The sequence below is a fragment of the Oryza glaberrima genome, chromosome 2, assembly GCF_000147395.1.
Source record: "Oryza glaberrima chromosome 2, OglaRS2, whole genome shotgun sequence".
Classification (NCBI taxonomy): Eukaryota; Viridiplantae; Streptophyta; class Magnoliopsida; order Poales; family Poaceae; genus Oryza; species Oryza glaberrima.
In genome coordinates, this window is record NC_068327.1 from 23791509 (window position 1) to 23810931 (window position 19423).

The following is a 19423-nucleotide window of genomic DNA, read 5'->3' on the forward strand; positions in this document are numbered from 1 at the left end:
GACCTTTCATGTACTTTTTCCTTTCCAAACTTGTAAAACCCAGTTGATTTTAGGTGGATCAGAATTAGACGTCCTGGAGTTGGTATAGGCCCAGAGTAAAGCCCATCGTGCTCCCAAATCCTCCCAAGCGTTAACTCCGCGAACAGTCGCATAAATGGAGGAGCAGCAAATGTTCCCATGATGGTGACGCTCTGCTCCCGTCTTTGTGATATTGATGCTAGAGGCTCAGCCTTCAGGCAATGGTGGTGATGGTGAGTTAGCTAGCTAGAGGTTCATTCAAGCCGTCGATCTCCACAACAATACCACACTCCTACTTCCTCCGTTTCATATTATAAAGTGTTTTGAGTTTTAAATAGATATGTGGATCGATGTATGTGCTTTATATATGAGTCAATTTATATGGATGAATGTTAGTAAATCCGAATAAGAGATGTTGAGATCGAATAGTATGGAAAGGAGGGAGTACAACCCTGGGAGACAGATCCTATCGACCACAGTCCACAAGCATTTAACAGTAAAACATCACGCCTATGACACGATCAGCAATCTTTGGAACGTTCAGAAACTCAGGCAACTCTGAAGAAACTTCATTCTTATGCTTGATCCATCGCCAAACTTCCTGAGATAGCTTCGTTCTTGGGCTACATCAAGATAGCATAGTATACGGGAAACTACATAGCAAAGTTAAAAAGTTAATTACTTCAAGCCTAATCAGTAGCCCTCAATAGTCCAAATAAAAAGACACAAAACATCAGTTTCAGAAAAGTTCACAGACAAGTTTGTCCAGCAAAAATATAGTACACGAAATCTGAGAGGATAGATCAAAAGGTGGCTATGATGTTTAGAAGGGCACAATTATTACCCTCATTCATGTCTCAATAAAGTAAGCTATCAAATGGTACCCGATCTATACTTTGTTAACCACACCTAAATAAAAGATATTATCATCAAACATAAACCGAAAGTTGTATCACCTATAGAAACAGCACGGGTGCATCGTGCATAACTACATATTGAAAAGATTAGAGTTAAATGGTAAAAACCAAAAATAATAAATAAAATAACCAAAGGTGGACGTTAACTTACATGTAACATATGTTGTGTGTAAGCAGTTGAAGCCTGTCAGCAGTGAAATAATTTTCTAAAATGTATATACCTGATAAGTATGGCTACACAAATAAAAATCAAAGCCCGAAGGATGGCATATGTCTTGGTCAATCACAATTCCTGAACATATTGAAGTATTACATTATACCGACTCAGAATTCATATTCATGGTTGTGAATTTTAATATTTGAAAGATTAATCATTGGTATATTTAGAGTTTTTTTAATATATCATGTGTAAAAAAATATTTTTTTGGCTAACGAGGTATTAATGATTTTTTTTGGCTTTTTTGGCTAATGAGGTATGAACGATCATATTCGGTTATATAAGAAAGCAATGTTGTCTTCTTTCTTTGTTTTGTAATTTTTTTAATAATGATTTCGGATTACTATATATTATAGAGTTATAGGAGTAGTACCGAGTAAGTGTAGTGTATTTAAAGAAGGAAAATAAATGTAAATTCGTTGTTTTAGATTTTTGTTTACTTAATAATTTTGAATTTACTATATATTCTAGAGTTTTAGGAGTAATACTAGTAGGCGTGGACGTGTGGTATATTTATAGAAGTAAAAGGAGTAGAAGTTTGTGTGATTGGAAAGGGAAGATAGTTTTGGAAGCATCTGGAATCCATATGTGATATTTTTCTTTAGATTTTTCCTCTCATATGATTATGTAATATTTTTCTCTAGATTTTTCCTCATATATGATTGTTATGTGTTTCTCTGTAGTATAAATTTATGTTTTTTCTTCAAAGTAAGAGGTGCCACGTGGACCAATCGAAAGCTAGCAAAAGAGCCAACTTTAGGTTATTAGATTCTTCAGCTATGTCACATTTTTCGATGTCCACTAACAAATTATGCAGAAAAAACTTTGATTATACTATAGCAAAATTTGTCAAAAGTTTAAAATGCTTCTACAAGCTTCCAATCAGCTAGAAATACATACTCCCTCTGTCTTACAAAGAAGCAACTCATGGCAATCCAGTGCAAAATTAAAGGAGAGGATAAAAGACTAAAATACCCCTTATTGATAGCAAATTAGTATTGGTGGGTAGGTGGCAAGGGGTATTAAGAAATAAAATTTTTTGATTTGTGAACCGAGAGTAGATAAGAAGATAGAAGTTGATTTATTTTGGGACAAAGTTTGAATTACAGAAGTTGATTTATTTTGGGACGGAGCGAGTACACATTTGTTCCTGGCGTAAAATGACATAAACAGTGTACAAAAAAAGGGGAGAAATTCATCAGTTGTAACTTGCAAAGACATATCATCGTTGACAGGCAGGAACAAAATCCAGCACAGCTTCTCCCACGAGCTCCTCCCAGACTCCACCCTCAATTTGCTCGGTGATGTCAACCAACTGCGTCCTCATCGTTTTCACCCAGCCTGTTCCTTCAACCTCCTGCTTCACAACTCTCTCTATCATGATCCCAGCATTATCTCTCCTGCTCACCACGAACATCCGTGCCCCGTAAATCCAATCTTTCAGGATGCTCCAGACTTCTATCCCCAATGCAGTAGAAGAGGCGTCCATCCATGTTCTTGAGTGTGCTTTGCTCCATGGGAATGTACTTAGCAAGGTGTTCTCGCCGATCTCAACAAGAGCAACATTGACACAATCGAAAAGAAGCCTTTGGTATGAACTTTGCTCCCGAAGCTCCAAGACTTTGTTGAACAGAATCGGATCAAGAGGACAGTCAGGTAAATGCCAGCCAGTAAAAAGCATACTCGACTGCGCATCGTCTAATCCAGCAGACGACATTATATTTTGCACAAGAACATGGCATTCCGATTCATCGTCATCTACATCAGGGAGAAAAGAAGACTGCCCTCGGGTGCCAGGTAATGCTGATTCTGAAGTGGTGTCGTCCCATGATAAGGAACAAGCAACAGCCTCAATTGCTGAAGATCTTGAGACAGCTTCTGAAGAAAGTTAAGCAGAAAAGTCAGTATATAAACTAACCAATCTGAGACTTGAAGAACTCTAGGCTGGAAACTAGACTTACTAGCATCTTTTGATGTAGTGCTTGCAGATGATTCAGGTTCATTACAACTGCTATCTTCAGAGGGTGCATCAAGAACTGACGTAGGGCTGGGTTGGTCGCGTGTACTATTTAGGACCTCATGCAGTCCTAGTTTATTCAGGTTTCCACTTCGACAATCCAATGATGCAGGTACATCAGTTAAAGCAGTTGTTCCCTGTAATAAAATTTCTCATCAAATTCTCTGTGGCCAAACAAATGCATTGAATAAATATTTCTTACAAATGGAAGAAAGGTTGTCATGACTCAAGAAAAAATGTGCCCATATCAATTACCCAGCTATATGAAAAGAACATACCATTTGGCTTGCAAGATAGATGAGATGAAGTGCCTACCTCTGAAGTGCTGGTTGATTGCACAGCACAAATATCATGTATGTAATCACAAATGGTGGATTTTTCATTACCATCCAAATCATGGTTGGCATCTTGTTGACTATCACCGCCACAGTCTTCAGTATTCCCTGAAGACAAATCAGATGTATGATTGGCAGATATCTGCCTTGTTGTTCTTTTACTTCTTGGAAAGAAGAAATCTGAAACTCTACCCCTGAAAAATGATTTTTCTTTATTTGATGCGACAACATGTTTTGTTCTTTCATGGCCCTGATGATTTGAAGTTTTCACATTTGCCACCATGTTATTAAGCGTGGATGGAATCAAGGGAACAGATGTTGATCTTGGCAACCCCATAGGTCTCTCACCATTTTTTTCATCTTTCCTACAAGCAGTTGCATATTTAGCTTGAGTAGGTAGTTCATTTTCTCTGTCATAACAGCGACTGGTAGAAACAGAAGGTAACTCATTGATGAAATCATCATTCTTCACATCCTGAAGGGAGAGCATCTCTCCTAAGGTGCATGTGCTCCTTGGCAATTCCACTTGCTCTTGACTGATCTCATCACAAGTTACAGTTGCCCATCTCTCTGAAAGCCGTTGCTTGGCTTCCTTAGTAACTGATGACTCAGCAAAGTGGGAAATCTTGATAAAAGACGATCCCGAATAGGGATTTCCATGTCTTTTGGTATAATGCCATGTTCGCTTTGACACAGGACTACATCCCCCTGAATCACTGAAGCTGCCACCTTCATCTTCAATATAGTCAATATCAGAATCACTGTTCTGATCAATTTCTGAATCACCTAATGAACTTTCATCTCCTCCATATCCATTTGAGTATGAGGAAGATAAAAAAGATTCATCTCCTTGATGACAGCCATCTTGCTGGTTATGAATTATACCAGGCTCTACTTTTGTAGATCGTAGGGTTGCCCCATTGCCATCCAATGCTACCCTGAAATCACTGGGGTTAATTGATAGAAATGGAGTTGTCCTGGGGGTTAGCTTTGCATTTGTTAAACTCGGCTTCCCTGGAGTAGGCCTCAGGAGTACTATTCTACTTGGCAAGGAGGGATTTTCTTCCTTAAAATTAGAACTCTGATGGAACTCTCTCATTGCTGCTCCATTTTGCTCTTGAATTTGCTCAGTTCCAGTTTGTCTTGTGTCATCACTCTCAAAAGAACCAAGTGGCTTTAGTACCGTAATCCGTTTTTTCTGAGGTGGTGCTAGATTGGTGTGAGACCCTACCAACTGTCTTGAGAAAATTGAGTTAGGTTCTTCAAGAAATTTCAGAAACAAATCTTTGTTTGAACTTACAACCCTAAGAGCTTCTTGTAAGTCCTTTGAATGAAGTGGCTTCTCTGCCATGCCTAAGCATTTTTTCTCCATGACACTTCCTCGCAAAATATCCACTCTGTTACTTGTGTTCCCAGAAGACCCTCCTTTCTGCGAAATTTTGTCCTGAAAATAGCTCATCCGTGTTTGTGCTTCAGATACTTCATACACATCATTATATTGAACTGCTTCCTGACAAAATGGGTGGATATCTTGTGTCGTTGACTTTATGAGACGATGCTGCTCTTGTTGCTTTAAGTCTTTGTTTAGTGCTTTTAACTGGTTACATGATTGACTTTTCCTGAAACCACTTTTGGCCTGGTGTAAAACTGGTCCATTAGCAGGTAGATCCTCCTCAAGGCCCATTAATCGGGCAACGACACTTGGTGGCTTTCTCTTTAATTCCACTTCTTTAGTCATCTCTTTTGCTAATAACACTTTTAATGAAGTTGTATTTGATTTTCTACGTGAAGAACCATCACAAGGTGCCTGCAGAGAAACCCATATTAATAAAAAAAAACAAGAATCATCACAGGAATGAAAAAAAATACTAGCTGGATCAGCATAGTTTAATGGCATAAGCATATTGCACTACATATAGTTTTACACTTCATTTTCATGTGCCTTTTATTCTCAAAATTATTTCTACCACATTTCATATCAAAATAAAATTGTCACATAGGAGTAGAGGAGCCTAAGTTAACCACACAGAAGAAAGGTATGCCACAGGATGCTCACAGGTTTTCTGTCCGCATGAAATTTGTCAGAGTCAGTAGCTTTCTCCAAATATGAATAGATCTGTTGGACAGGACAACCTGAAAGGATTAAAATTTAAAATTATGTATGTTCTGCAAATAGCACAAACCTTAGAGATATACCCGAAAAAACTAAAGATCCACAAAAGCAAAATGAAGCGAGAAATAAAAAGGAATAGCAAAACTGCCAAAACATCTCATTATCTTGGAAGAGCGTAAGAATAATACAATGTTGTGTAACCCCCCCCCCCCCCAGTAGAGAAAAATGGCCTTTGATAGAGCAATACTGCAAAGTATTGGCCCAATGGCCCTAGCTAATATTTCCAGATGCATAGCATATCCAATTTCCCACACATAACATAGAACTAACTAGATGTAGAACACATTCAAGAAGTGCCAAATTTCTGTTTCAAAAAAGAGAAAATGAAGAAGAATAAGTACTGAAGGGCGTAATAATTTGATATAATCGCAAGAAATATTGAAATTTATGGAAAACCCTCAAATCCCTCTAATAAAATATCCACATAAATATACATACTATCTCCTTGAGTTTGACCCATAGCTGGCTTTGCTCCAGACATCCCTCAACAAATTGATTGCCTTCTGGCAATAGGTAGCTGCAACTCAATCTTCTGGAGTATGGAATCCTGAAAATAGTGACATCCCATGAACCATGTGTGATTTTAATTTTCCACAAACTAAAGCCAAGTGACCTAACTTAATTACAGGAACCATTTCAGATACTAGTGGGTAGTGGCTGGCATTGATGAGCACGGTGAATATATCTGAAAAGCTCTCAGAATTTAAAGCACTTAGGGTTTGTACTTAGGGGACATGATTCTGAGATATTGCTGTAGCAAGATGCCCTCTTTCCACAAAATTTCAAGAGACACATGCTTAAAAGCTGGAATTCTGCAGGCACTTGTAAGGCAGATTGGTGAAAGAGGTAGCACAGTTCATGGCCTGTTCTTGTATAAAATCACAAGAAATGAGAAATGGCGAGCAGAACGATAAGATTCGACGGGGACATGGCAGCACTTGGCAACATAGAAAAGAATAAGGCGGGAGAAAAAAGGACAGGATAAAAGCATATGAGCAGAAACAATTACAAAAAAATATGGACCCATGGCACTAACAAGATCGTACATACTTCCAAAAGGAATCTTGCAGCAAAAACATAATCTCTGAAAGACTGTATTTTCTGTCAGAAATAAAAATCAGTTATGAGAGGTAGGAAGGCGTATTTTATCATGTCTTTAGATCAGACAAATGTGAAAACACGAAACAGAACAGAAACCGAGCAAGTACAAAATACCCAGGATTTCTACTCTAGGTACAGGCGACAGAGGAATCTCTGTAGACATCGTTCCAAAGGCTTCAGAATTTATCAGGAAAATTCGTCAGAATTTCGAATCTTGACAGTGGAAGAGAATTAGGGGGAGGGGGGAGGAAAAAAAGACTGTAAAAAGTAAAGGAGGAGATGTACTCCACGTAGAATAGAAAACAACAATGGGTGAAACTACCGAGATGTTTAGGTTTATACATGTCCAAATGAGCACTGCAACCGAGACAATTCCTCAGGTCTGTAGTCTTTCGCAGGTTAAAAAACACCAAAATCTAAGCTTGGCTTGCTGAGTGTAACTAGATTCCACTGTTACAAAAAGAAGTGCACAACACTGAAGTAATTACAAAAACCAGAACACGACATTACAACCAGAGGGTACAGGAAAGCATCCAAAGAATCGTGCAGATAAGAGAGACTTCGAGGTCTGGTGATCTGCGCTGTTTTTGTTCTATTCCTCACTGGAAATTTACGAATTTCATGAAGAATTTGGAAATTTGATCAAACAGGTGTGATGTTTATGCCAAACCGACGAATGTTCATCATGACTAGGGCTTTGTTTAGATCCAAAATTTGGATCCAAATTTCAGTCCTTTTCCATCACATCAACCTGTCATACACACACAACTTTTCAGTCACATCATCTTCAATTTCAACCAAAATCCAAACTTCCCCCTCAACTAAACACAGCCTAGACCTTGTATAACAGCTGGCATTCCATTTTATTTATGGTGCATTTTCTTGATTGACACAAGTTATCCCCAAATCGTATGTCGGACACCCCTAGAAAAATTGCATTTGCCACTTCCCAGATGACAATCAAATCAAATGTAGCACACATTGAGTTTCCAGTATTGATATCACAAACCGAATACGGGAGAAAAAAAAATGCACAGCCCAAACAATGCCTAATCCTGCATAACAAAGCTCCACCAAATGAAACAGAATGCTGGCATTTTCCATCCAGCACAACCCAAATCCAACCAGGCACATCACATCACATCCCAATATCCCATCCCATGGGAATCCCGGCACAAGAAAGGCCCGAAGTTAAGTGAGCCTGTGATCCAGAGAGAGAGAGAGAGAATCGCTAGTATGCACACCTGGGGTGATGCGGCAGCGGAGCATTCTTGGCCGCCGGCGGCGGCCGGGGAGGGGAGGGAGCAGCTTGGCTTGCGCGGCGGAGGCGGCGGCGGCGGTGGGTTTTGGGAGGGGGTAAGCAACGGAGCGAAGGAGACAGTGAAGCAGAGTGGAGTAGAGTGGAGAGTGTGGGACTCGTGGGATATGCGGAAAAAGCCTTTGCGAGCCGTTTGTTTGCCGTTCTTTTCTTCGCGGGGGCGGGGCGTTCGCTTGTTTGTTGCTTGTGCAGCTGTGCTTCTGGCCCGTGGCGCGTCGTGGGCTGCGTACGTGCGCGCGCGCGCCATGGATCGCCTTAACTAACAAAAACCAGAAGTTGGTGGTCACTGGGATTGGATCGAAGGATATTCTCGTGCGTTCTTTTTCCTTCATTTTTTTGTGTGAAGACTTTTTATTACCCCTCCATCTACTTTCGATAGTCATGTTCATCTTGACACATAAATCAAGGATAATTAATTCTATTTATCATCCATTTAAATATGCTACTAGTTATTCTTCGTAAACAAGCGATTCATTAATATTTACATTTCTCGATGCCATGTAGCCAATCTTGTGTGGAAAAATGGAGAGTCACGCATCAAATCTGAAAAAGTCATAAAGAGAATAGGTTGTTGGATTGAAATATGTCTATCAAAAATAAATTTTTTAGATTTGGAAATATGCATATCAAAAATAGATTAAGGGAGTAGCTGTTATGTCATTCTCTTTTTATTAACTGCTATGTCATTCTTTTTGTGAAACATTAACTAGACTACTACTCCCTCCGTCCTATAATATAAGGGATTTTGGTATTTATTACACTGTTTGATCACTTGTCTTATTCAAAAAATTTGTGCAAATATAAAAAAAAGAAAAGTTGTGCTTAAAGTATTTTGGATAATAAAGTAAATCAAAATAAATAAATAATAATCCTAAATTTTTTTAAAGAAGATGAATAGTCAAACAGTGCAAGCAAAATGTTAAAATCCCTTGTATTAGAGAACGGATGGAGTATGTTCTTAAGTACACGTGTTTCCAAATTAAGGTGATTTTTTTTCTTAAAAGACATGATCCATTAGTCTCAATAAATGTGTGATATAGTACCAGTGATGAAACCAACAACATTTTTATCAGGACTACGTAAAAGCCTAAGCAACCGTCCACTGGATGGAGATGTCGCTCTATAATATATCGTCATTTTTATTTAAACACGGTACATATGCTTATATATACATGCGCACTTACTTCTATAAATATTAGTATCTACTCGTATATTATATCGCTTATAAATTTTTCGAAAATGTACCAGTATTTTCTAAAATTTATGAAGTTATCACATACAACTCACTATTAACAATTATGTTATCTATCACAAACAAAAGAGATAATCATAAATATAAATATAAGGACCATATCAAATGCAGGACTGAAATTAGCGCCAATGGAAGAGAAATTACACAACACGACATAATTAGTGGCATGAGAGTAATTGTAAGAAACTGTCGGTGTATAAAAGTTCGGCGACGGTGCATACGCTAGAAAGGAAAGCACAGCATTCGCTCGAGGGAGAAAAAAAAAAGTAAAGCCAAGGCGTTCGTGCATTAGCCTTTTCTACAACAACAGTATCAATATAATAAAAACTTTGTACTACAAGTGCTATTTACAAACAGAACTAATTTGTCCTTACTTTAAGCAAAGGGAATAAACAGACGAGCAAAACGTAACCGCGCCATTCTTCCCACAAGAAGAGAAGGAAATCAACCAGACAACACAACCCCACCCCACCCCCACGCCTCGGCGGCTCGGCGCTCACGAGTCACACGACCCGCGAACACCTCTGCCACCTATCCGTTTCCATCCAGTTAGGCACCGTCCCTTAACATTTGTCGCTGCGCACGCCACGCCACGGTCCAACACACGACGCCACCTGCTGCCCGCGCAACAGATGCCCCCCCGCCCCCGGCCCCCCTCTCCGCGCAGGCGCGGCTAGGCGGCTAGCTATAGCGGCGCATGCCCCGCGCGCGCGCACAGTGGATCCAACAGTACGCGCACAGTGCACGCAGCGCGCGTCATCCACAGCCACACCGTCCGCACCGCGCGCCCCGCTCACTCGGCCGCTAAACCCAAAACCCTCCCCACCAACCGCCACCGCCACGGCTACCACCAGTCCACCACCAGCAGCAGTAGCAGGCGCGGCAGAGCAGAGGAAGGCATATCCGCGCGCGCGAATGTTGCCTCCCGCTACGCGACGTCGCGCCGGGCCGGACGATGAGACGGAGCAGAGCAGCGCGAGTGCGCGACGCGAGCCATGACCAACGGCAGGCGACGCCGCTTCCACTGTCGCGGCATCTGCGTGCATCAGCGATGCCCGGCCGGCTGCCCGCCGGTCACATGGCTATAAGCATCGAATCGTAGCGTAGCCTCTTCTCTTTTTTTTTCTTTTTCTCTGCGCGCGGCAGGGCAGGGCAGAGGCAGGCGCTTTCCCGGCTGGCTGGACCCGTGCCTTTCGGGAATTAATGAGGAGGGGTCAAGATCAAATCGCGAGTTTTTTTAAATACCGCTGCCTACCTGTAGGCTGCGGACCGTGCACCAGTGCATGTCAGATACGTACGTACGTATTCAGGTCCAGCCGAGCCAGAGCCAGCCAGCCATATGCACAGCGCCACAGGATTTTATTCCGAACAAATTGTATGAGAACATGTACATGACGCGTCAGCCCAAGCCAGTGTCAGGACTCAGGACGAGCTGGGACGAGTAGGCGGGCGCGAACATGAAAACGGCTGTTTGTTCCGTTGTGCAGCAGGCGACGTAGAGGGAGAGGGAATAATCGTACGATCGTCGTTGCGAAATCGTGCGATGCAGCGGGGGAGAAGAGAAGGCGGTTTATGTGTACAACAGTGGCGCGTGTTAGGATGGAGTGGACAAACGATCACCAGGGGAAAAAAAAACTAGCACCCGTGACACCTGAAGATGCCGGCGATCGATGCTGATGGTGATGGGACGCGCGGAACCGAAGTTAGCTAGTCCACCGCTGCCATGATGACGATGGGGGAGGAGAACATTGATGTGCAGCTTGATGGTGAGCTACCACAAGTTCTATATAGTTCAATGTTATGGCAGTAAGATGGAAACGTGTTGTGTTTTTTTCGTGTCATACACTGGTGCGGTTACTTGTTTAGGTTCTCGATTGAATGAATCTACCAAGCATGCCAAGCAGGCAAGGTACATCCGTACGCATCAGGAAATAAAGGCCATTTCCTAATCACTTTGTCAATTTTTTTGGCATAAACCTTTACATAAACCAAATGAATGATTATTTTTTGGCATTGCCAATTGTTTTGGCTTGGGTAAGTTTGGGTCTGTTTGGGGAAGTTTTAGATTCTGAGAAGCAGCTGTTTGTTAGCCAGCTTCTGAGAATCTAGAAGAGCTCTGAAACCCAGCTTCTTAGTTTATTTTTCAGAATCTGTAACTACATATTCTTAGAAGCTGTGGACTGTTTAGGGTAGCTTCTAGCAGAAGCAGCTTTTTAGGAAAAGCTACAGCTGGGACAAGCTCCCCCAAACAGGGCCTTTGGCACAAACCAACCAAGTCCAAAATTCCATGCAAAGAGCATGAAAGTCCAAAGAATATGTTTGGTTTGCTATCAGGGTTTACGATTCCGACGAAATCCGATCGGATTAAGCGAAATTTCGACGTTCCGACGAGGCTTGAAAGTAGAAACCGTTTGAGATTTCGAGAAGTTTCATCCAAATTCAAATATAAATTGATAAAAAAGAAAAAATCAAATAAAATCTTATAAATACTATGATATTCATAGAACCTATTGGGATATAATTTTTTTTTTTAAAAAATAATGTATTGTGTGTATTTACTGAAATTTTCATCATGAAAAAAAAAGAATTTCAGGAAATTACCTCTATTACAAATTACTGATCAAAATTTCGATGATTTCGGTCGGAATTTCGCCAAAACCGACTGGTTTTCGAGAACTTGTCGGCAACTTAGAGAATTTGTATTCAAATTTTGGTTTATGAAATTTGTTCGGAATTTACCGGTTTTCCACTGGATTTCGCGAAATTTCGAATTCCGCCAGTGCCCGAAACGGAAGAGCCTGTAGGAATCGTAAACCCTGTTTGCTATCTTCTTGGGAGCATTCAATTGACCATTTTTGACATTTCTAACAACATGTTCATAGTCATAAAACAAAAGCAGCATGTTCATTGGATTTTATTATACATTTATACCACGTACCAACTCCAAAATAAGAACTTCAATGCGCCTTCACTGAGGCAACACTGAGGCAAGGTGCACGCACGGCAGTTATTGCAAGATCATTCTGTCATGAGCATGTCAATTATTGCAACATCGTTTTGTCACGTAGGGAGGCCACCGGAGAGATAAAATTAACTAGCATTGTAATCGAAGGCAATCAATTGCTGGACCTGTTTTTTTTATGGCCAGGAGCACCATTCCATCGATCTCCCTGCCCAACTCGGCAACTCTACGGCAATTCGCAGTACAGTTGCAGGGTCAGGGAAGCATATGAGGCTACATGAATCTACACATTTTTTTTCCTCTCCGATTTAGCGTCCAGTTTGGGAGTAAAAACGATATGAGTAGTGGAGCTTCTGCAGTAACCGCTACAGGTCAGTTAATTCCATGGGTGAAAACTGGAAAGGTAAAAACTTGGTCCCACCACGTTGCCAGTTGCATTTCATGTTGTCCCACTAGTTATGATCAGTTTCACTATAAGTTTACTATATCGGCAATATTTCTTTCTTGGAGCTGAGATTGATTCTTGGGTTGTTATCTCTCTCTATCCTTTGTTATCTTTAGTGCTAGTTCAAAATTCCTTCTCTCTTTTTTTTTCCTGAATGAACGTACCAAGCATCTTGACAACTCCTTGCATGTAAAAAGCATCTCAAGAAACTATCGATTCACCAAGAAGCTTGTGTGATATGAACGATTGAATGGTACCTTGGAGGCGTTTGTACCATACTAATGTCAGACGATAACTCTGGAGTGCTGGTAAAAAGTTCAGTCTGGTCGCCCAAATACTTCCAAGGAAAGCAGGAATTGAGCTGTGCGGCCTTGTGCAGAGAATATGTAGCCTTTTACTGTGGCCCGATACTGTTTAGCATAGTTCTTGATCCCGTTGGAATTTCTTGAAAGAAAAGATCACATGTCGGGGGGTAAAAAGCTTCAGTCAAAAAAGCTTGGAAAATTGACCTCAGGCAAGCAGAGCTCGGGGATTTACCTTTGAGCTTTTGACCCTTCGGCTGAAGATTTACAATTCAATATTTGTATCTTACAACCATTGCTAGCAACAAGTAAAACAGATGTACATCTATACTTTCGATTTTAAGAAGGATAAATTTTGGATTGTGCTTTTTTCTTGGAAACAGAATATCAAAAGAATCGGTGTCAAAAAAAGAATATCAAAAGAATCAACATGCTCAAACCACTAGAACATTAGCCTAAAAGAACATATGCAGCATGCACAACTCTGAGCTTTTACCCAACAATATAGGATTGAAAAACATCAGCTTTCCACCCCCCCCCCCCCCCCCCCCGCCCCCGCCCCCCGGCGCTCTCATCTCAGCCACAAATACTCTTATGACAATAATACAGCAACGCATCAGCATCATCAGCTTAAGCAATTTGAGGTTTTAAATCCAGATATTTCTCTATAGAAGTGTTGCAAAAATAATTAGCCTTCATCCCCTGTAGCTGGACAAGGCAAGCCTCTCTAAAATCAGGTGAACATCTGTGAATATCTCATAACATCATCTACATACACTTCTGTACCCTCAACATTCATCGAAGTACCATCTGCTAACAGAATAAACCTGGAAGAACAAGGTATACATCGGACTGGACTACCACCTTAGGCCATCAAGACGCACAGAAGCCTCCCTGATGCCATCCATAGCAGAGCACAAACCAAATAATGGAAGATCAGAAGTGCACAAGTCATTTGGGTTTCCTTCAGCTAACATGAAGCTGCAGTGATCTTCCAAATCATTGTAAGTATTTTCCTCTGACATGAAGCCAAGTACAGCTCCAAAATCATCACCATGAGATTGGAGATGATGCACTGATGACCACAATTCTGTGGAAGAGTCACACAAGCCTTTTCCATCTTGCTTACAAGGATGATCTGTGTATGGCGATAGAGAGTTCAAACAAGCACCGTTTGCATCCATGAACAAAGTACTACTGCTGTCCTTTGGAGGCATATATCTGAGATGATGTTGATGATCCAGAGTTCCAGATATGTAGTTTGAAAAGCTTGTATAAGTGAATTTCGCAGGTAACTGATCCAATTCCTGTATAGGCCCAATATCAGAATTATCAAAAATCTCTGCCTCCTTCGAATATTTCTCCTCCAGTCCAGCCAAAGAAGTTTCATGCAACCTCTTTGAGCCCAATTGAAAAGGATGCTCTGAAGTTGAAAATATGGAATTCAGACAACTCATGCTTGCATTCGACACAATATCGTTGCTCTCACTTGCAGCTAAGTTGGAGATATAGCTAAAATCACTGTGATTGAGAATTCCATTTCTAGTGTCCAAAAAGCTTGAAGCAGAACATTTTGCATATAACTGATCAAAGCTAGATAGAAGTCCAGTGTCAAAATTAACTAATTCTGACCCATGTTGGTCTTGCCTTTCCAGTCCAACTGAACTAGAAGTAAATTGCTCTAGAAGTTCAGCACCATAATTATGAGAGAATCTTGCCTCCTTTTGGCCTTGCCTATCCAATCCAACTGGAGGAAAACATTGTTCCAAGGGGTTACAAGGGTCAGGTCGCCGGTAAGTGTTTGATATTTCATATGGTACCACATGTGTCTCCTCAATCTGACAGGGGGTGAAAAATCTATTTGGAATGGATCCAGAGAATCCTGGTGACAACATAGGCACCCATCCATGATAAGTGCATGGCCTTGTTTCAACATTACAGTTCAACTCAGTAGCTGAAGCCAGTTTGCCTTCGGAGTGTGGTTGGACATCCTCTAGCAACAAATTAGAAACCTGGTTGTGAGCAGTGTCTCTTTTCCAACCAGAATTTGGAAGACCCACAGTGTGCACCCATGGTAATGCCATGCTCTCACGTGCTTCATTGCCCCTGTGAGGTAAATCAATTTTCCAATCAAGAGAACCTGAAGGGCCCTGATTGTATCCCCATGGCAAAGCCATGAATTGACGGGATTCCTGGGTTGCATAAGAGGATGACTCTTTTTCTGTTCTCAGTTTAGTTCGCAAATCAAAGTCACTAATCCTGTAATCAAGCATATTTTCAAAATGGCATCCGGTGCCAGTAGGAGTATGGCCACAGACCTTCATCATTCTCATGGACTCCTTACGGTGCTACATTACAGCAAAAAAAAAAAAATCAAATCAAATCATGGAACTTGTAAATAATAGACAAACATTTTTGTGTGGGTGATAGTGCATTACATAGGTTCAGCAAAGGATACCTTTTTTATCATGCTGTTGGCGCCTAGCCTTTGCAGGATGTCAGCAAAAAATTCTGATCTGAGAAATTTATGTCATCAGGCCAACCATTATCGGACAACATGAAAATATAAAGTAATAGAGTTCTTCAATATGTAATGTCAACCTTCTCTGCAAAAACTCAGAACTTTCCATTGACATAGTTTTTGCAGCTAGCTTTAATAATTTTCCTCTCTTTTCTGAAAAGATCCGTCCACTCCAAGGTTCTATGTCTATCATCAAAAGTGAAAAGAATATGAGCTTAGCACATTAGATAAATATAGCAGACGTAAATTGCTGTGAGAACACTTCTAATCATATGTATCTCGCAATACTAATTTATGCATGGTGAATCAGTAACATGTTCTTGTATCAGCCAACGGTTGCAGACCAAATATCAGCAACCAACACACTTCAGAAAAGATGTGTCGTAGGCAGCATGAGGAAAACAAACATAAATAATACAAAGAGCCTAGGAGTACTGCCTTGCCTGATAGTAATTTCTGTTATTTTCATTCAAAGAGTATATGTATATAAGAAAAACCTCAACTACCATGGGCGCCATTATTTATGATGGAATGATAACCCTACAAAATAGTGCATTTCTAAAACAAGTTAACATCCATACACAGGAAATGTCTATATATCATAGTGACAATTTCCGGCAACAGCAGTATAGTAGTCAGTCACTATGCTATGTATTTCTTATTGAAAGATGAAAATGTCTCACCAGTGTTTCTTGAAATTCCTACGGCTTCAAACGAAACCTGAGTTATGGGTGTGTGAACATGAACAGTCAAGTAATCATGTGGGTTCAACTGAGGTGTATCATTATTGCCATGTTCTGCAGAGAAGACAATTAATAGTTAGAAGAGTCTAAAACTGCATCATTCATGGCTAAAGGAGATCAGAGAAAACGAATTCAACCAGAATGGGAAGCTTTCGCATTGACTTGCTCATGGTAGATTTCTTCATTCTTACAAGGTGTAGCGGGGGTCTCCTCAGAAGAAAGAGTGCTCTTCTGGGCAGGGAGCTTTCTGCCTGGCATTACATTATGCGATTCTACAAGGCACAGAAAAATCACATAAGATACATATGAATGATCTGTTTCAAGTCATTTAGTAAGAGCGCCAAAGAGAACAGGAGTATAGTACACCCCATGGAAATGTATACAGAGTTACAAACCCATCTGTTTTTCTTCGTTTTGTTTGGAGAAAGAATGAGGTCTACAGCCTGACTGCTCCCATAATTTCTTAAAGAATTTGTATTCAGTAGTTTTCGCATCACAACCTGCATGGAGAATGATTGTGAAATAGAATAAGGACATAGAAACACAAAGAAAACCATGTAAATGTAAATTAAAATCACTATCGTAAGGAACAACAAGCAAATGGCCTCAACAATTTAACAGCAATATTTACAGAGTGGTGCTTCCATGCTTCATCCCTCTGATGGCATTGCAGAAAATACTAAAAGAACTTCAAAGGGATATGTAGCATTCATCCACCATTGATTCATGCTTGGAAATTGCGCAACTCACCACACCTCAAAGAAAGATCTGTTTGGTTATTACAACTGGGAATATGGATGAGAAAATAAGGACCCTGTAACATTGAGAAGACTACAATGGCATGGAGCCCACAATATATTTTGAAAGACAAACCAATCCCCCTGCAAGCCGAAGCACGCAACATGAAGATACGGAAATGGGTAGCCTTCTGATAGAATTTTCATACGTCATGAAACCTAAAGGGGATTATCAAAATCCAGACTGTTAAGAAAGGAATTACAGTGAGGCCAGGGCCATATGGAAATGTACCTTGGGGTCTTTTGCCTGTGTTAGCATCCTGTCTCACGCATATCTGATGACTGCTGGCTTCACTACCAAATCGAACCCTTTTCCTTGGCCTCCCACCTGTCATTAGATACTCAACTATTTAATCAAATTAGAAATGCGGACTAATTTTCTGGAGAAAATCTCATTGAATAAAGGTTGCAATAACCAACATGATAGTACTTAGGGATAAATTAGCTGGAAATTAACAAAGACTACAAGAGGACTATAAGCAAAGGCACCCCCAAAAAAATGCTTATTAGAAACTTATAGAGAAATCAAAGCTCATCAATTCCGAAACAGTATAGCTAATAACAAATAAATATTTTTCTTGAAAGGGCAGATTAATTTTTTTAAAAAAAACTTAAAAGTGGAGATCAGCGGCTCACGATCTTAAACCAACACCAAATCGTACCAAATTGCCAATGAAATGATCCCAAATCTACACATAAAAGCCATGAACGCCTCTCTTTTGTATTCAGCAAGAGGCAAGGAATCGCATTGCGAGTTGTTTAGAATTGAACCGCGGATTAATTGAACTCGGCGACTTCATTCACGAACCCCCAATCCCACGCAATCCCAACTCAACCAGCCCAGAAACTAGAAACTTCTACCTCGATCCACGAACCTAGCTCGCATCATGCACCGGCAATAAAAAGATCCCTAAAGCCAAGAAAGAAAGAAACAAGAAGCGCCACCGATGGAGCTGGGGGATACCTGGGGAGGAGGGCTCTGGAAGGGGCCTCGGCACCGCTGCGGCCTGGAAGGACGGGCCTCGCGGGGGCCGTGGGGGCTTCATAGAAGAGGAGCCGGAAGGGACACTTTTAGGGTTCCGACGCCGGAGGCGATCCATCGCCACCGCCTCCGCCGCCGCCTCGGTCGGTGCGCGCCAAAACCCGAGGAAAAGCCTTCGCCCTTTGGCAATTTTCTCGTTTGGTCCTCGCGTTAGTATCAGCCTTACAGATACGTCCACGAGCCTTATTAAAAAAACGTCGATCGCATCTCATCCGTCCGATCAGACGTGCACGGTCCAGGGACGACGACCGGAGACAGAATTAGCTTGTCCGGTGCCAGGGCCCAGGGATTTCACAACGTCAAAACGAAATCATCATTATTATTTGAGTAAATTTCACAAAACTGCACGTTTTATGATCAAGTTGCAGAAAACCACACACACTTTGATACTTGGCATTTAAGTATATATATTTTTGTAGTAAATAAATGGATTCACCTGTGAGATGACGTGGTTGTTACACCTAGGATGAGAATATGACATCCTATTAATTTTGTGCGATGGCTGGTAATAGGATGCCATGTCCTCATCATAAGGTGAATCAATTCATTGATAGTGTGGTTTTGTAAAACGACACTACCAAAATATATGTACTTAAACGCTAAGTGTCAGTGTGTGGTTTTCTACAACTTGGATCATAAAAAAACGTGTAGTTTTGTAAAATTTACTCTTATTATTTTTTAAGAAAACAGTACAGGTATGATTGGGAATTTTTATATTCATATAGTATATTTAATGACAACTTCAATACCATACCCGCAAAAATTAGAAAAACTAAATTTTACATTCATAAACAATCAAAAACTTTTTTTTTTACATAACGATATCAATACGGTTGAAAAATGTAAGCATGTAGCACTAGCATTGACAAAGAACGTGACATTGTATATCTACCAATACCATCCAGCAAACACAAGAGACCTTGGGAGTACTGCCACATATCAGTAACCCACTTTAGATGACAAATATTGTAGAGGAGACTCGACCGGGTCACCTGGAGCATCTGGATTGGCACTTGGAATGCATACATTTCAGTTGCAAACAATCTCGAGGTCTAATCTCCAACGATAATTTCACATGTACTCTCTACTTCCCTAAATGTTACTTTTTTAAACATGTATCCCTAAATGTTTGACTTTTTTAAACATGTATGACCGTTTGTCTTATTCAAAAAATTTCAGCAATTATTGATTCTTTTTCTACCATTTGATTCATTGTTAAATATACTTTTATTTATACATATAGCTTTACATATTTCACAAAAG

General features: G+C 40.5%; 2 protein-coding genes and 1 long non-coding RNA gene across 5 annotated transcripts; 1 reads left to right on the plus strand and 2 right to left on the minus strand.

The window, feature by feature from the left end:
* Positions 1-2188: 2188 nt before the first annotated feature.
* LOC127764096 (uncharacterized) lies at positions 2189-8188 on the minus strand. Of its 2 annotated transcripts, none has more exons than XM_052288925.1 (6): positions 8023-8188; positions 6116-6224; positions 5561-5637; positions 3485-5311; positions 3114-3306; positions 2189-3030 (listed from the first exon to the last, which is right to left on the minus strand). In XM_052288925.1, exons 2-6 carry the CDS (start codon positions 6156-6158, stop codon positions 2375-2377), a joined length of 2796 nt encoding a protein of 931 aa, XP_052144885.1. In that variant the 5' UTR covers positions 6159-6224; positions 8023-8188; the 3' UTR covers positions 2189-2374. The 2 variants fall into 2 exon arrangements, with proteins under 2 accessions (XP_052144885.1, XP_052144886.1); XM_052288926.1 differs by lacking the exon at positions 8023-8188 and adding an exon at positions 6403-7449.
* Positions 8189-13676: 5488 nt separating this feature from the next.
* LOC127761441 (uncharacterized) lies at positions 13677-14279 on the plus strand. Its single transcript, XR_008015249.1, has 3 exons — positions 13677-13794; positions 13878-14061; positions 14190-14279. It is a non-coding gene; the product is annotated as an uncharacterized LOC127761441 (long non-coding RNA).
* On the minus strand, positions 13915-18324 carry LOC127761440 (uncharacterized). Of its 2 annotated transcripts, XM_052285732.1 has the most exons (8): positions 18083-18324; positions 17351-17446; positions 16717-16821; positions 16459-16593; positions 16262-16375; positions 15659-15764; positions 15516-15573; positions 13915-15405 (listed from the first exon to the last, which is right to left on the minus strand). In XM_052285732.1, exons 1-8 carry the CDS (start codon positions 18216-18218, stop codon positions 13915-13917), a joined length of 2241 nt encoding a protein of 746 aa, XP_052141692.1. In that variant the 5' UTR covers positions 18219-18324. The 2 variants fall into 2 exon arrangements, with proteins under 2 accessions (XP_052141692.1, XP_052141693.1); XM_052285733.1 differs by lacking the exon at positions 18083-18324 and having other exon boundaries at positions 16717-17277; positions 17351-17449.
* Positions 18325-19423: the final 1099 nt, after the last annotated feature.

Excerpts from the sequence above, each read along its gene's own strand:
- LOC127761440 (XM_052285732.1), bottom strand. The coding sequence starts at position 18,218 with ATGGATCGCCTCCGGCGTCGGAACCCTAAAAGTGTCCCTTCCGGCTCC. Across the intron at positions 16,594-16,716 it reads AAACGAAGAAAAACAGATGG|AATCGCATAATGTAATGCCA; the intron begins GTTTGTAACTCT and ends TGTGCCTTGTAG. Across the intron at positions 15,406-15,515 it reads CCAACAGCATGATAAAAAAG|CACCGTAAGGAGTCCATGAG; the intron begins GTATCCTTTGCT and ends GCTGTAATGTAG.
- LOC127764096 (XM_052288925.1), bottom strand. The coding sequence starts at position 6,158 with ATGTCTGGAGCAAAGCCAGCTATGGGTCAAACTCAAGGAGATA. Across the intron at positions 3,307-3,484 it reads AATCAACCAGCACTTCAGAG|GGAACAACTGCTTTAACTGA; the intron begins GTAGGCACTTCA and ends ATTTTATTACAG. Across the intron at positions 3,031-3,113 it reads CACTACATCAAAAGATGCTA|AAGCTGTCTCAAGATCTTCA; the intron begins GTAAGTCTAGTT and ends AACTTTCTTCAG.